The sequence below is a fragment of the Rana temporaria genome, chromosome 9, assembly GCF_905171775.1.
Source record: "Rana temporaria chromosome 9, aRanTem1.1, whole genome shotgun sequence".
Classification (NCBI taxonomy): Eukaryota; Metazoa; Chordata; class Amphibia; order Anura; family Ranidae; genus Rana; species Rana temporaria.
The window spans coordinates 49,696,838-49,713,327 of record NC_053497.1 but is presented as its reverse complement, the minus strand read 5'-3'; the positions used below and the strand labels follow the sequence as shown (position 1 = coordinate 49,713,327).

The window sequence follows — 16,490 nt, the reverse complement described above, 5'->3', positions numbered from 1 at the left end:
ACGCTGATACACAATGGGAGCGGCCCCCGCAAGAATGCAGCCTAAAATCTGCGAGGCATAAGAGCCTTATGCCGCGCAGATTTTAGCCTGCAGTCTGTGTAACAAGGTTCCTGAATCAGGAGCACTCGTTACACCGGAGCAAGTAAGCACCTATGGTTGCGCGGGCGCAAGTGCTTCTTGAATCTGGGCCACTTATTACAAATTTTGTGGTTTAAAAAAAAAAATGTAGAATGTAAACTGACGAATAAATGTTTTTTTTTTTTTTATATTATAGCAAAAAGTCTATTATTATTTATATATATTTATATATATATATATATATATATATATATATATATATATATATATATATATATATATATATATATATATATATATTTTGGAGAAATTGTTGTGATCAAATGCCACCAAAAGAAAGCTCTGTTTGTGGGGGGGGAGACCCTTTTTTTTTTTGGTACAGTGTCGCAAGACCACGCAATTGTCAGTTGGTTCCATTTTGTATGGCCAGTGGTACTGATTGGTAGAGAATGGGGCACATGGAATATTACACGTTTATTCTGTACATTTATAGGTTCTACAATGTTCTAAGTGGTAAGCAAGAGAAGACTCTCAAAAGTTCTCAGACTGCGGGAGCCTTATTAAAGGTAAGCCAGCTTTTATGTTGGTCCTGAATGGTAGATGCACTCAAATTTACTAAACACTGAGCAACTCCCACAGTCGGCATTCGTGGTACAAATGTATATTTTGGTGAATATTGGCTATCAAGTTGGCTGCGGTTGTTTCTCTTGGATAGCCCTATTGTCCACAATGTAATGTACCAGACACCACCCAGCTTATGCCAGAACCTGTAAACTAATGCAGGCTTGTGAAAGATTCATATTGAAAAAAAGGGGTGGAGATAAGGGCCGTCTATTTTGAGCCACCCTCACTGCGCGTAGCTGGAGAATGAATGTGAACTATGGTGATATTTATAAACTAAATGAATAAATTAATAAATATACAAGAGCTGCTGCTTTAAAAATTATAAAATCAAAAATAGTTAATATGCAAATACAGTGCTACCTATTATAAGTAAGGTACCAAATGTGATATTAAACAGCGCTCAGAATGATACGTGAGAATAAGAATCAACACGTATAATATTGGTACAGTGACATAGTGAAAAATAAATAATCCACCCTCTAAGTGAGACAATATATAAGTGTCCAAAAATACGTGCAAAAATTACGTAAAAAAATACCAGGTTGGCAAATATAGTCCATAAACTGCCTAAGTGAACAAAAAATATAGTTCATAGATGGAGAACAGAAGAAAAAATCCTTCCCGATCTTCAATACGTGCTTTCACCACACCACAGTGACTGCGTGCTTCCACCACCCATCAGAAATGCAAACTCACCACAACAAATGGCCTGACACTTTCGTGTTTAGGCACACAGGCTTTTTAACTGACCCCCTCAGTTTAGTTGATGAAACTCCTTCTTTAGTAATCACTCCCCGACATGTTTCATCGAAATGATTTCAACCCCATGAAGAAATCATTTCGATGAAACATGTCGGGGAGTGATTACTAAAGTCACAACCGCACACCTTAACTTGCTAAGTTTGAACGTGGAATGGTCTAATCTGCCACCAGCTTAATCACCTAAGCAGCGGCTCCAGTACACCTGCATAAGGGCTGTGAGTAACACTTGGGCTATTCGTTGGTCCGCTGTGACCACTAGTTCACCTGGAGGATATTTTCATTTTTGTTTTACACCGTGTAATTTTTTGGATTTATACACTGCTTTTAACAAGAGTTACCTTTGTGAGTGCATTCTTTGGGAGATTTGTAGTGTGTTATTAAAAGTTGTGTCACAGTATCACACTATTGTACTCTCTTTTTTCATTGCATATGGCTGTTATCTTGGAGTTTTCTTCTTGCTTCGGATTTCCATCTGTTTAACTGAATGCTCCACTCTATAAAAAGGAGTTTCATCAACTAAACTGAGGGGGTCAGTTAACAAGCCTGTGTGCCTAAACACGAAAGTGTCAGGCCATTTGTTGTGGTGAGTTTGCATTTCTGATGGGTGGTGGAAGCACGCAGTCACTGTGGTGTGGTGAAAGCACGTATTGAAGATCGGGAAGGATTTTTTCTTCTGTTCTCCATCTATGAACTATATTTTTTGTTCACTTAGGCAGTTTATGGACTATATTTGCCAACCTGGTATTTTTTGACGTAATTTTTGCACGTATTTTTGGACACTTATATATTGTCTCACTTAGAGGGTGGATTATTTATTTATTTATTTATTTTTCACTATGTCACTGTACCAATATTATATGTGTTGATTCTTATTCTCACGTATCATTCTGAGCGCTGTTTAATATCACATTTGGTACCTTACTTATAATAGGTAGCACTGTATTTGCATATTAACTATTTTTAAAGATTCATATTGGCTCCTTTTTATATAGCCACACAGAGTGCTTTTACACTGAAAGCCCCCCTGGCCTTGGTGGTAAAACACTATTTTTAGTGGCGCTTTACCGTTGTTTTTTGGGCGCTGGCGGGATCACTTTCTTCCCCCGCTAACAGCCGAAAAAGGGTTCAAAGTGCCGCTGTGGCTGATAAAGATTTTTTTTTTGGTTATGTGATTCTTGGCTGGCTTTTGTAGTGCTTCCCAGATAGAGGTCCTCCAGCCTTCATCTCACTATAACTCTTCTGCCATCCACTCTTATTACACTAAAGTTTGTATCCATGCAACACAGGCAATGTGTGGCCTTCTATAGGTTGAACAATTTTTATGACCTTCTACATTCCAGAAGTCTTCATGGACATTTTATTTTTTATTTAATCTGGAGAGGGTCTTTCTTGGCGAAGCACACCCTACTGCCTGCATGCCTGAGCTAAGGGCAAATGGATTCCAGGAAGCAAATGCTACATGAATCATCTGCCCTTACTCAGGATGGCTGCATCTAGAAATGCTAGGGGGTGTTTTTCAAAGTGATTTCTCAATAAAATTGATTGTAAAGTCAGTTTTTTTTATCTTCATGCATTCTATGCTTTAAAGTGATTGTAAAGGATCATTTGTTAAAAAAACAAAAACAAAACATATCATGGTTTGCAGCTTGTTTTGCACAGAGCGGCCCCGAACATCCTCTTCTGGGATCCCCGGCGTTGCCTTGCGGGCACGCTCCCGAGTCATTCATTTGGCGTCCATAGCTGCCGAATGTATGACCTGGCCCCGCCCCCAGCACCCGCGTCATTGGATTTGATTGACGGCAGCGAAAGCCAATGGCTGCGCCGCTATCAATCTATCCAATCAAGAGCTGGGATGGCGCATCCCTGCCGAAGGACATTTGGGGCTTGGGTAAGTAAAACAGGGGGGGGGGGGGCGGTCACTGCAAGGTGTTTTTTCACCTGAATGCATTTAGGTGAAAACACGAGGGGTTACAACCCTTTAAGATAAAAAGCCTTCTGTGTGCAGCAGCAGCCCCCCCCCTCTAATACTTACCAGAGCCCCAACTTTGTCCAGCAATGTCCACGAGTATCTCGGCTGTCCGAGACTTTCCCTCCTCATTGGCTGAGACACAGCAGCGGTGAAATCGGCCCCTGCTGCTGTCAAAGTCGGTCACCCATTTAGGAGCGAGGGGGGCGGGGCTCTGTGTCTTAATGGACATAGAGCTGTGACTTGGCTTGGGTGTGCCCATAGCAAGCTGCTTGCTGTGGGGGGCACTCGACAAGAGGGAGGGGCCAGGAGCACAGAAGAGGGACCCGAGAAAAGAAGGATCTGGGCTGCTCTGTGCAAAACCAACTGCACAGAGCAGGCAAGTATAACATGTTATCTTTATAGGAAAATAAAACAAGACTTTACAATCACTTAAAGCATGGAGACATTGGATTGATGGGGGAGTTTACTTTGAACAATAAAATGAATTAAATGGCTTTTCAGTTTGTGGTGCTCAGATACAGTGTAGTCCTGCTTTTTGGCTGCATTCACACCTGAACGCGGCGTATTGTCCCACGATTTGCCGCGACAAATTGCGGCGTTTTGTCCTGCGATTTGCCGCAACAAAACGCAGCGTTTTTTAGCCTACAATACGCCAGAGGTGTGATTAACATTGTCGGCTATGCCGAAAGCCGCCTGAAAAAAAGGGTCCGTGACTTGTTTTGAGCTTCAGGCGTTCGGCGTGGAGATGTGAACCATAGCCGACAATGTTAAATCACCCCTCCAGCGTATTGCAGGCTGCAATAGCGTGGGGCGTTGGGCGTAAAAACGCCTAGGTGTGAATGCAGCCTAAGGCCAGGTTTACATATGTGTGGTGATATTATTACAAAGGTGTCCACTACCCCCACCTATAACTGGCCATTGCAGCAAGTAGCATTGGAAGGCAACATATGATATAAACAAGGCCAAGGATCAATCCAGGGAAAGATCCAAGCTTTACTTACTGACCAGCTCGCTGACAACCGACTCAACCTATCTAACAGTATGCGTTAAAACAGGGGTTTAGTCTGCACACATTTGCAAATACATACGTAAGCCACAGAGCCTCGTCACGGCACCCTGGTAATATTAGTACAAAAAATATATATTAATATTACCAGGGTGCCGTGACAAGGCTCTGTGGCTTACGCATGTATTTGCAAATGTGTGCAGACCAAGGGCCCTTTCACACTAGCGGACCGTATGTCCGCATTTTCATCCGTCCGTTTGCGGATGAAAACGGGACATACATGGGTCCCTATGTGATTATGGGTGTCAGCGGACAAACATCCGCTGACACCTGTAATTTGTCCGCCTCCGCAAAGATCCGCATTTGCAGACGGAAGAAATACTATTTTTCTTCCGTCTGCCAGATCGGATCGCATAGGGGAGAGCGGAGGAAACACAGGGCGGTCCCTGCACAGTGTGCGGAGACCGCCATGTCAGCTGCCAGCTCAGTTGGGATTTTACGGAGGATCCCCGCTGAACAAAGCGGACACACGGAGCGGATCATTACTGATCCACTCAGTGTGAAAGGGCCCTAAACCCCTCTTTTAACGCATACTATTAGATAGGTTGATTCTGTTGTCAGCGGGCTGGTCGGTGAGTAAGTTTGGATCTTTCCTTGTCCATGTTTATTACATAAGTGCGGCTCTGTTCACTGGTTCAGGTACGACTTGGGTCCAAATTATTTGCCTGAATTTCGCACCTGAATCGGACCCAAAAATGCACAGAACCCTTTTGGAACTTGCACTGCGGCCGCCTTGGACATGCGTGAACCGGCAGGCTCCATTTCGAGCTGGTCTCACTCGCATGTCATGCAGATTGGATGTGGTGAAAACAACCAATTCGCACATATGTGAGCCCGGCCCAAGTGTGAGTGGGCTCTTTTCAATAAGTAACATGCTGCCATCTCTATATCAATACTGATCACTTTTCTTCCAATTACAGGTGCAGATGGATCCCTCTGGAAGATTCTATGCGACAAGCTGTTCCAATAAAACCATATCTCTGTTCGACATGCAAACTGGGGAGAGTGTAGCCATGATGTACGGACACTCTGGTCAGTCTTCTATCTGTTACTTGGATGTTTTTGGGGAGGGAGTGGAGTGGATGTTTGTTCTCGTTATCATGTCATATCTTTAATGTCGCCTATAAGACCTGAGCAAATAATTCCCAATATTTTTGTTAAATATTGATTCACCTACTTCATTTATTATCTGTTGCGAACTGTGAAATATTCCAGTGGTGGGTGCAATGTAAGGTAGATTAATGGGCGCCAGACACTTCTTGAATGCAAAGAGATTTATTTTCTCTTAAACAGAACTTTGGAAGAGAGGGCTAAGGCCAGGACACCCTTTAGTAGTTGCAATGTTAATTAGCAGACTCCTGTGTAGACATGCTGTCTCCTATGGCAACAATCTTAAACAGTTTCTAACAAAGGTTGCAATAAACTCGTTCACTTCCTCCACAATCTCCTTTTAAGGCTCCATTCACACCTAGGCGTATTTACGCCCGACGCTCGATACGCTGGAGGGGAGAAATACCATTGCCCTCTATGGAGATGGTTCACATCTCCACGCCGAACGCCTGACGCTCAAAACAAGTCCCGGACCCTTTTTTTCAGGCGGCTTCGGCGTTCGGCATAGGAGATGTGGACCTGGGGGTTAATGGTGGTTAAAATCGCGGCGTTTTGTCGCCGCAAATCGCGGTACAAAACGCTGCAATTTGTCGCCGCAATTCGCGGGACAAAACGACGCGATTAGATGTAAATGCAGCCTTAGACCTTCACTCAACTGAGCTCCCAGTCTATCACCTGGACCTGCTAATCCACTGTCACTGGATCTCCTGATCTCTTCTAACCTTCTGAGTATGTTCCTCAAGCGTCATCCCCTGCTGGGTCCGTAGCTTGGCACTCAAATACTACTCAAGCGTCACCCCGCTGGCCTGCTTGGTTCCTAGTTTGACACACAAGACTGCTCTGCAAGCGTCGCCTCCACTGGCTGGGTCCCTGGCTTGACACCTGCTGAAGTTTCTCAATTCTTCACTTCCCCCTTTTGTTGGGAATTCTGCTCTGGTACTTGCTTCAGCTACTCACCTGGTCCCTGGTAACAAGGTGGATGGTCCCTTAGTGGCCACAGCTTCCCCTCTATCTCCGACTGTGACAGGTTCTCCGGCAGAACCGTTACTTTTGGTTGGACTGCAAGCTGCAGTCCCAACTCTGCGCTGCTCTTTCTTCTCAGGGTAGGCCTTTGGCTCTGGCCTAGCAGCCCTGGGCAGTTCAACACATGTCCAGCCAGACAGCTGTCCGGGTGGCACAGAACCCTGATCACCTGATCTCGCTCAAATAAATGGGCTCTCCAAGCCGGCAAAGAGACCCAAGAAAATCCCTGCCCATTGGCTGAGACACCCCATCATTCCTAATCTGTCCTTGCAATGCCCTTGTCTTATCTAATGTCACCAGATACCTGGCCATCTAGTGACGAAAAGAAGTGCAGCAATTCCACAATTGAGGTGAATCAGTTGATCTCCTAATAATTGGCCGAAGCCGCTGTACTTGGCAGGTAAATTTTACTAGCAACCCTGCCTAAACATTAGGGTCCTACACAAGTAAAGTGGGAGAAACGCAACCTTTTGCCTTGCAATTATAGGAGGGTGGGGGTTGGAACTTCCACAAATGTGGAGTTAAATTAAAGCAGAGCTCCAGCCCCCCTTCAAAAAATGAAAGTTGGCAGCTGCAAACACTGATAACTTACAGATACTTTTACTATTGGGACACTTACCTATGCAGGGATTCCACAGTGTCCTCACCCAAGCCGATTTTTGAATCGGGTCTTGGGTGCTGGCGCCGCCATCTTGGATAAGTGAAACCGGCAGTGAAGCCGGTGGGGGGTGAGGCAGACAAACAGAGCTTCTCCTTTCTGAGTGGAGCTCTGCTTTTAAAGTCCTTGTAGTCTTGTCTCGTGTTTTTTTTTCCCCTGTTAAAAAAATAAATAAAAAAAAACATGTTATGTTATACTTTCCTGTGCAGTGGTTTTGCACAGAGCAGCCCGGACAGGGCCGTCTTAATAGCATCAAGGGGCCCTGGGCAATGTAATGCTCTGGGGCCCCTACAATGATGACAGTGCAGGTAAACAGACATCAAGTATGTAGGAGGCAGACTGCCTCCCCTGTGTATCACTCTCGGTGCCATCATGGGCCCCCAAATTTCGGGGCAGCGTGGGCTCAAAGACCAGCTGCTTTGGGGAAAGTAAAGGGGCCCCTCATGCAGCTGGTGTGCCCTCTCATTAAGACAGCCCTGAGCCCGGATCCTCCTCTTCTCGGCGATGGTGCTCCTGGCCCATCCCTCAGGCTGAGTGCCCACACCGCAAGCAGCTTACTATGATTTGCTGCTCCCTGTGTCCATTCAGACATGGAGCCCTTACCTGATTGGCTAGCTGACTTTGACAGCAGCGGGAGCCAGATGCACCGCTGCTGTGCTCCAGCTAATTCGGGAAGGAGAATTTTGGATGGTTGAGAGACTCGTGGACATCTCTGGACAGAGATGGACCTCCGATAAGTATTAGGGGGGCTGCTGCACTCAGAAGGCTTTTTACTCTAATTCATAGAATGCATTAAGATAAAAAACCTTCTGCTTTTGCAACCAGTTTAAGGCTCCATTCACACTTGTAGAACTCCAAAGTTGTGCCGTTTTTGGAGTGCAACTTTGAATGGGTGCAAATTGGATACGACTTTGGCTTTGACCAGTGATAATGGACAACTGTTGTATTATACAACATTCAACATGCAACTTGAGGGCCATAGACTTCAATGTTAACCCTTGGAAGCTGCATAAAAGTCAGACCAAAGTAGTACATGAACTACTTTGAAGTTGCTACAACTTTTAAGACGTGCATACAGTGCCTTGGAAAAGTATTCATACCCCTTGAAGGGAGTATCGGTATTTGTACTCTGTCTTAAAAAAGCGGTATAGGTGCAACCCTAGTAATTATGTAAAGGAAATCATTTTTCTTGTCGGTGTTGAATTGGTGGATTCTGTAGTCGCTCTGTGCAATAAATCTGTATATTTATGCTTCTTCTTCAGATATTGTTACAGATATGAAGTTCACACATGACTGCAAAAGGCTGATTACAGTTTCTGGTGACAGGTTAGTTGCAGCCTGAAATGTTTTTATTTATTTTTTCTTGACATGGTTTATCTTTTATAATATCAGAATTCCTGGATTATCTTTTAAGCATCTTTGTCTGTGCAGTTGCGTCCCAGAAGACATGCATGGGACTATCTGCACAGAACACCTGTTTTATTTTTATTTGCCCCATTTACTATTATCAAAAAAGTTTAAAAGTTTTCCAAATTTTTGAGTTGTCCCCAGTAAAGTAATAGGGGGGAAATCTTCCAGTGTGGACACTAGCTCTACTAATCGTTTCACCAAATTCTCAGGCAGTACAGTCCTCTTTGCTCTGCATTGATTGGAAATCGCAGAAAGCAGCAGAACCTCCGGTGTGCAAAATAAATCTTTTATTTACAACTTCAGCATACAGGCAACATAACCAGATGTGTTTTTGAACTTGATGTACTTGGTCATAACTATAAATGATGAGTCTGAGAGGTCATCCAGTGACTTCTATTTAGGACCGCAGACCACAGTACTAGCCACTTGACAAACCCTGTTTGACATCTTGTGTTTCCTGCAGCTGTGTGTTCATTTGGCGGCTGGATCCCAACATGACTACATGTATGAGGCAACACATAGATGAGAATTCTGTGGTAGGGAAAACCACTGCTGTGATGAATGACCAAAGTCCGGGTAACATTCGGTAAGTAGCCATATTCAGTGTGTGTGTGTGTGTGGTGTTGTGTTTTTTTTTTTTTTTTTTTACCTCATGCAAAATTGTAAATGGACCAAAAAGCTCTGGCCTCCTTGCTGCCTAGTCATGCAGCACAGCATGGAATGACATATCGCCTTAACGAGATACAAAAGTCTGTTATTTTGAAAACAAGAAAAAAAAAAAAAAACAACCATTATGCGAAGTCCAGGAGCAAAGGGAAAAGAGATGCCAGTCTAGGAAGGGTGTCTGGAATTGTAACTCTCCTCAGAATAGGAACAGCAGTTGCAGACTAAGCACGGGCAATTGGGTGAGGAGAAAATTCTGGACAGCCGCACTCAAATTCAATGCCTTTATTAAAAAGAGGTAATAATCCCAAAAAAATGCAAGCCGCAGCAAACAACGGAATACAGGATCCAATGCGTTTCACACTTTCAAAAGTGCTTATTCATAGCTAAAGAACCACAAACATTAACTGCAATATATACACTGATCAATATTGGACCAAACCTGTGAATAAATTACTCTATTTAGAGTTGGAACCGGTTCACACAGGGGCGACTTGGGATCCGACTTGAAGTTGTCCCAAGAGGCGCGACATGTCAAATTACATTGAAGTGAATGGGAGCCGTCTTAATGTCAGAAAAGGTTCTTGTACTGCTTCAATCCAACTTCTAGGCGACTTGCACCCATTGATTTCAATCAAGTCGGATCCCCGTTCATAGTGAGGCAACTTTACAGGAAGTCGCCCCAGTGTGATCCGGCTCTAAGGCAAACCCCTCCCTCCCACAGAGCTGGTATTTGGTATGAATCATGAGGGGGAACTCCACGCCAAATTTTAAATAAAAAAACGGCATGGGTTCCCCTCCAAGAGCATACCAGGCCCTTGGGTCTGGTATGGATTCCAAGGGGAATCCCCTACGCCAAATAAACGGCGTGGGTCCCCCCAAAATCCATACCAGACCTTTATCAGAGCACGCAGCCCAGCCGACCGGTCAGGAAGGGGGGTGGGGACGAGCGATAACATGCTATTTGTGGTTGTTTCAAAGTGCTCTACATTTGTAATGAACATAGTGCTCATATTCTTGAATGTCTTCTTCCTTTTTGTTTTTCATGAAAAAATATTTTGAAAAAAAAGAAAATGGCTAGGGAATATATGTAATAATTTCCTTTCGTCAAAAGTAAAGAGTTTAAAAATAATTGGCAGTGGGAACTTTCATAAGGCTTGTACATGAAAAATGTTCAGTAGATATTGGCATTTTTTTCTAGGAGAGAAACGTTCTTGTTGGACTTTTTGAATGAGAGCTCTCAGGATGACTTGTTCTTGGATAAAAGTGGGAATACTGATGAGCCATCAGAGGACACCCCTTCTAAAGATTGCTTTGACACAGGTAGGTGCTGCACCTCAACAGTAGATTGCATATACCAAGTATGAAGCATGGGGGAAATAATAATAATATTATTATTAATAATATTATTTACGATTTGTATAGTTAACGCATCGCTTTACAATCTAGAGGGGGGACAGCACGATTACAGTACAGTTGAATACAGAAGGGCCCTGCTCGTAGAGTTTGCATTCTAAAGGGAAGGGGGTGGTGGTACATAGGCAGCAACCCTGGGTACACAAAAAAATCTGCCTTCCCCCTCTGCTCAAGATTTCTGTGTATGTTTGGACTTGCAGGGCGCCCTCTCTCCTCTCATGTCACGACATTCTGGTCAGACAATAAGCTGCCCAGCTACCATGTGCTGCATAATGAAGGGACAGGGGATGTTACTTGTCTCTTATCCAGCAGTAGTGAAGGGAAGCTAAGTAAATGCCCCCAGTGCCCTTATTGTCCTTTTTTTATATGCAGTAAATCTGTTATTTTGCCCAGTAACGGCTGCCACACAATATCCAAAACTAGGAAAAACCTTTCAGGTGGTCAATGTTTCCGAGGGGTACAAAAGAAAGGGGCAAGCAGCAGAAGGAGTGTATATTGCATGTATGAGGACCACTGTGGACTGCAGGAAAGCGTTGAAGCCCACAAAATAGCCATGATGATGTCATGTGTGATTATGCATTTTGGGGTGTCAAACAACCTTGAAATGCATAACCACGCCTATCAGCATCACACATGACATCATCTTGGGCCTGCAACACTCCCCTGCTGTCTACAGTGGTTCTTATTAATGTGAAATACAGAGTCAGTCTGCTGCTTCTGCTCGCCCCTCTTTTGTACCGTGAAAAACCATTGACGCCCTGGAAAGTTGCCACCTGCTGGAGATTTATTGATGTGCTTGTAAATGTGAGTGCACATTTATTAACCACTTAAGACCCGGACCGCAGCTAAAGGTCCTTGCCCCTTTTTGCGATTCGGCACTGCTTCGCTTTAACTGACAATTGCGCGGTCGTGGGACGTGGCTCCTAAACAAAATTGGCGTCCTTTTTTTTCCCCCACAAATAGAGCTTTCTTTTGGTGGTATTTGATCACCTCTGCGTTTTTTTATTTTTTGCGCTATAAACAAAAATAGAGCGACAATTTTGAAAAAAAATGCAATATTTTTTACTTTTTGCTATAATAAATATCCCCCAAAAATATATAAAACATTTTTTTTCTTCCTCAGTTTAGGCCGATACGTATTCTTCTATCTATTTTTGGTATAAAAAAAAATCGCAGTAAGCATTTATCGGTTGGTTTGCGCAAAATTTATAGTGTTTACAAAATAGGGGATAGTTTTATTGCATTTTTATTAATTTTTTTTTTTTTTTTTTACTACTAATGGCGGCGATCAGCGTTTTTTTTTTTTTCATGACTGCGACATTATGGCGGACACTTCAGACAATTTTGACAAATTTTTGGGACCATTGTCCTTTTCACAGCAAAAAATGCATTTAAAATGCATTGTTTATTGTGAAAATGACAATTGCAGTTTGGGAGTTAACCACAGGGGGCGCTGTAGGGGTTATGTGTGACCTGAAGTGTGTTTACAACTGTAGGGGGGGGGGGGTGTGGCTGTAGGTGTGACGTCATCGATTGTGTCCCCCTATAAAAGGGATCACACGATCGATGACGGAGCCACAGTGAAGAACCGGGAAGCTGGGTTTACACACAGCTGTCCCCGTTCTTCAGCTCCGGGGACCGATCGCGGGACTCCAGCGGCGATCGGGTCCCGTGGTCACGGAGCTTCGGACCGGGTCGCGGGTGCACACCGCGGACACGACCCACGGCTGAACAATAGCACTGCACGTGCATGTGCCCAGCCGTGCCATTCTGCCGACGTATATGTGCAGGAGGCGGTCCTTTAAGTGGTTAAAACGTATTGGTGAAATGAAAAATAAATGTTACACTTGGGTAGTTGTGTTTTCTCTCCTTTTTTACTTTTTTCAGTTTTTATATGGTTTTATGGTTTAAAGTGTAATATAAAGTTCTTAAAAATGACATATGTATTTTTCAATCTGCAATACTAATTTTCTGTAAAATGCAAATCAATATGGCAAACTGGAGAGTACAGAATGTCCCCCAGAAATGTAATTTCCTGCTTGTGTGATTGGCTCACTGAATTTCCCAGACTGCTCTGAGACACAAGTCAGATTTTGGTTGTGAGTGTCACCGGCGCAAAAGAAAATAAAATGAATATGAATATAAACCGTGATCTGCTGCAGTACTGTGTGCCCTTGGTAGGGGTTAATAGTGCATAGGAAAAATTTTTACTGCGCTGATCTAATTATCCAGAGGGTTTAGTCTCTGGAAATGTGAGCTGTGACTTAATATAATACACCCTCAACCATAAGTGGAATATATATATCAGGGCCACAATGTGCCCAATCTTAAATATGAGTAACCTAAATACAAACAATCTGTGAAAATATATAAATATAAATTAAATTTAAATCATGCATATGTGACACCGTTTTTGAATCACAATCAAACAGCGGCGACGCGCTGTTTGATTGGACAGGCGATTGCCTGGGACCTGTCATGTGTCCCAGGCGATCGCCTACAGGGAGGGGCTGGCAAAAGGCGATATGACGTATCGCCTTTGCAGCCCCTCGGCGGAAGGAGGAAGTGGGACAGGAAGTCCCCTTCTCCTGAAGCCCCCACTCCCCCCCCCCCAAAAAAAAATTACATGCCAAATGTGGCATGTAAGGGGGAGAGGAGTGGGATAAGAGGAAGTTCCATTTTTGGGTGGAACTCCTCTTTAATGAAAAAGTCACCCGCATTCACGTTCACTTTGCACATGACACAGCCACAGCTATTTCTTCAGAATGACAAAAAGTAGGAATCTGCAACAAAGTTTGTTAAAATCCGTGTTTTGTTTGTGTTCCAATATCCTGGAATAATCAGCTTAACTGCATGTAACAGACTAACGTGTTGCATTAGGTTTTTAGTTAACTGGACAAGGAGGGCTAGTTTAATATTAGGTCCTGTATATGATACATGATTGGGCAGTGACACCATAATGTAAGTGTTTCACTGGCATCTCCTTCACTTATGTGTTTATTGTTCATATTTTATATTTTCTTTTTTTCTTTAGATCTACCATGCCTGCAGACTAATGGCAGGATGCCTCTCTGGGCCAAGAAACTGGTAAGACCAAATGATTATTTTGTATTTATATTCCTGTATGATAATGCCCCTCATGTGGGCTTTGTATATTAATAGAAACACCTAAGCTCAATTAAAACTGAACAACCAACACATAAACACAGTGCAATTCTGTACTCAATACATCAACTTTTATTTCTTCATTGAGGCACACAGGAAGTTTTACTGCTACCTATAACAGGATTGGTTACTGCCATTTAAAAAAATAAACTATAGACCAACTCAGAATAACCTCTTCTACCGGCATGCTTAGTTTGTTAATATTAACAATCTTTGTAACCTGTCTAGAATATTTTTTTCCTTTATTTAAGATTGTAAGACTTTGTAAACGCTCACCTTGTAAAATAACCTATTCAGTTTAACCACTTGAGACCCGCGCTATTGACAAAAGACGTCAACAGCGCGGCTCTCAAGTGCCAACTGGACGTCTTTGGACGTCATTTAAAAGCATTACCCGCGCGCGCCTCTGGGGGGCGCGCAGCGGGTAAACACTGTCCCGGCGCATCGCTGGGAAGCCGAAGCGTGTACCTGGCGCCCGCGATGTCCGCCGGGTACACGCGATCGTCGGTAAGTCAGCAGGGACGTGGAGCTCTGTGTGTAAACACAGAGCTCCACGTGCTGTCAGAGGAGAGGAGACCGATCTGTGTCCCTTGTACATAGGGACACAGCATCAGTCACCCCCCTCCCCCCACACAGTTAGAACACACCTAGGATACACATTTAACCCCTTCCTCACCCCCCAGTGTTAACCCCTTCACTGCCAGTCACATTTATACAGTAATTAGTGCATTTTTATAGCACTGATCGCTGTATAAATGTGAATGGCGCCAAATTTGTGTCAAAAGTGTCCGATACGTCCGTCGCAATATCGCAGTCCCAATAAAAATCGCAGATCGCCGCCATTACTATTAAAAAAAAAAAATAATAAAAAAAAAATCATAATTCTGTCCCCTATTTTGTAGGCGCTATAACTTTTGCGCAAACCAGTCGCTTATTGCTTTTTTTTTTTTTTTTTTTTTTTTTTTTTTTTTTACAAAAATACGTCAAAATACGTATCGGCCTTAACTGAGAAAAAATTTTTTTTTTTTTTTTAAATGGGATATTTATTATAGCAACAAGTAAAAAAAAAAAAATATATATATATATATATATATATATATATATATATATATATATATATATATATATATATATATATATATATATATATATATATATATATATATATATATATATATATATATTTTAAAATTGTCGCTCTTTTTTTGTTTATAGCACAAAAAATAAAAACCACAGAGGTGATCAAATACCACCAAAATAAAGCGCTATTTGTGGGGAAAAAAGGACGTCAATTTTGTTTGGGAGCCACGTCGCACGACCGCGCAAATGTCAGTTAAAGCGACGCAGTGCCAGAAGCTGAAATTTCGCCTGGGAATGAAGGGGGTTTATGTGCCCAGTAAGCAAGTAGTTAAAATGGAAATGAAAGGCAAAACACTGCCCATCCCAGCTATAGTCCTATGACGTTCGCATGAGGGATCTCCCATCCTGGGTGGGCGTCATGACGCCCTGGGATCCTTGCCATCTAGGGGCGCGTGCTCGGCGCGCCGCCCAGGACACGGTGCGCGTGCCCGGCAGCTGCGATGTATGGGCACCCGCGATTGCCGGAGACACCGCCAAAGACGTGGATCTGTGTGTGTGTGTAAAAGCACAGATCCACATCCTGTGTTCCCAGTACAGAGGAACACTTATCGGTCTCCTCTCCTTGTAAATCCCCACCCCCTACAGTTAGAATCACTCCCTAGGATACACATTTAGCTCCCTAGTGTTAACCCCTTCACTGCCAGTCACATTTATACAGTAATCAATGCATTTTTATAGTACAGATCGCTGTATAAATGTGAATGGTCCCTGTGACGGATCTCGGATACCCAAGGTGGGCACCTCCGCCAGACCTGTGTCTCCTGTCCTTCAAACGCGCCTGCAGATTCGCCAAACCCAGCCCTTAACTCCTCAATTACGAGACAGTCCACACAGGTGTTGAGGGTTAAAAATTACAGACGTACAATTTTACACATAGTTAGGGACACTCCCCTTAGCCTTGCCATAGAGGGGAGGGGGTAGGGGACAAGGAAGATCCAATGGGAACTGAACACTTGTACACTGAAACAGACTACAGTTAAACATAAAGGGATTATGGTAAGCTGGCAGCCCCTCAATACACATCCCCTGCGGAGAGATGTCTCCAGTACAGACCATTGTCTATGTGCCATGAACCAACACAATAACAAGGGGGGGGGGGGAGAGAAGGGATGTAGTATTACATTATCTCAATGCCAGCTTGTCCCCAAGTCTCTCAGTCTCTTCTGGGCCATAATCTGAGGGTAAGAGGCCTCTCGCTCTTTAACTATGACCTTTGTTCAGGAGGTCTACCATGTGATATCCTTGTCCATTCCTCTGTGACTCCATGGGATCTGAATCTGGTTCTTTTGCACTTCAGAAGCTGCTGTTTAAACCCATTAGACCAGGCATATGCAATTACTACAAGTCCCATCATGCCTCTGTCTCTGGGAGTCATGCTTGTGGCTCTCAGAGTCTTGCTATGCCTC

General features: G+C 43.5%; 1 protein-coding gene across 1 annotated transcript in view; it reads left to right on the top strand.

Annotated features, from left to right (window-relative positions):
• The window catches only part of LOC120913459 (WD repeat-containing protein 62-like), an 86,346-nt gene that overhangs the window by 33,014 nt on the left and 36,842 nt on the right, over window positions 1-16,490 (top strand). The window contains exons 16-21 of the mRNA XM_040323394.1: window positions 572-644; window positions 5,420-5,531; window positions 8,553-8,616; window positions 9,164-9,286; window positions 10,565-10,686; window positions 13,814-13,866. Of these exons, the coding sequence (XP_040179328.1) occupies window positions 572-644; window positions 5,420-5,531; window positions 8,553-8,616; window positions 9,164-9,286; window positions 10,565-10,686; window positions 13,814-13,866 (547 nt within the window). The remainder of the gene's footprint in view (window positions 1-571; window positions 645-5,419; window positions 5,532-8,552; window positions 8,617-9,163; window positions 9,287-10,564; window positions 10,687-13,813; window positions 13,867-16,490) is intronic.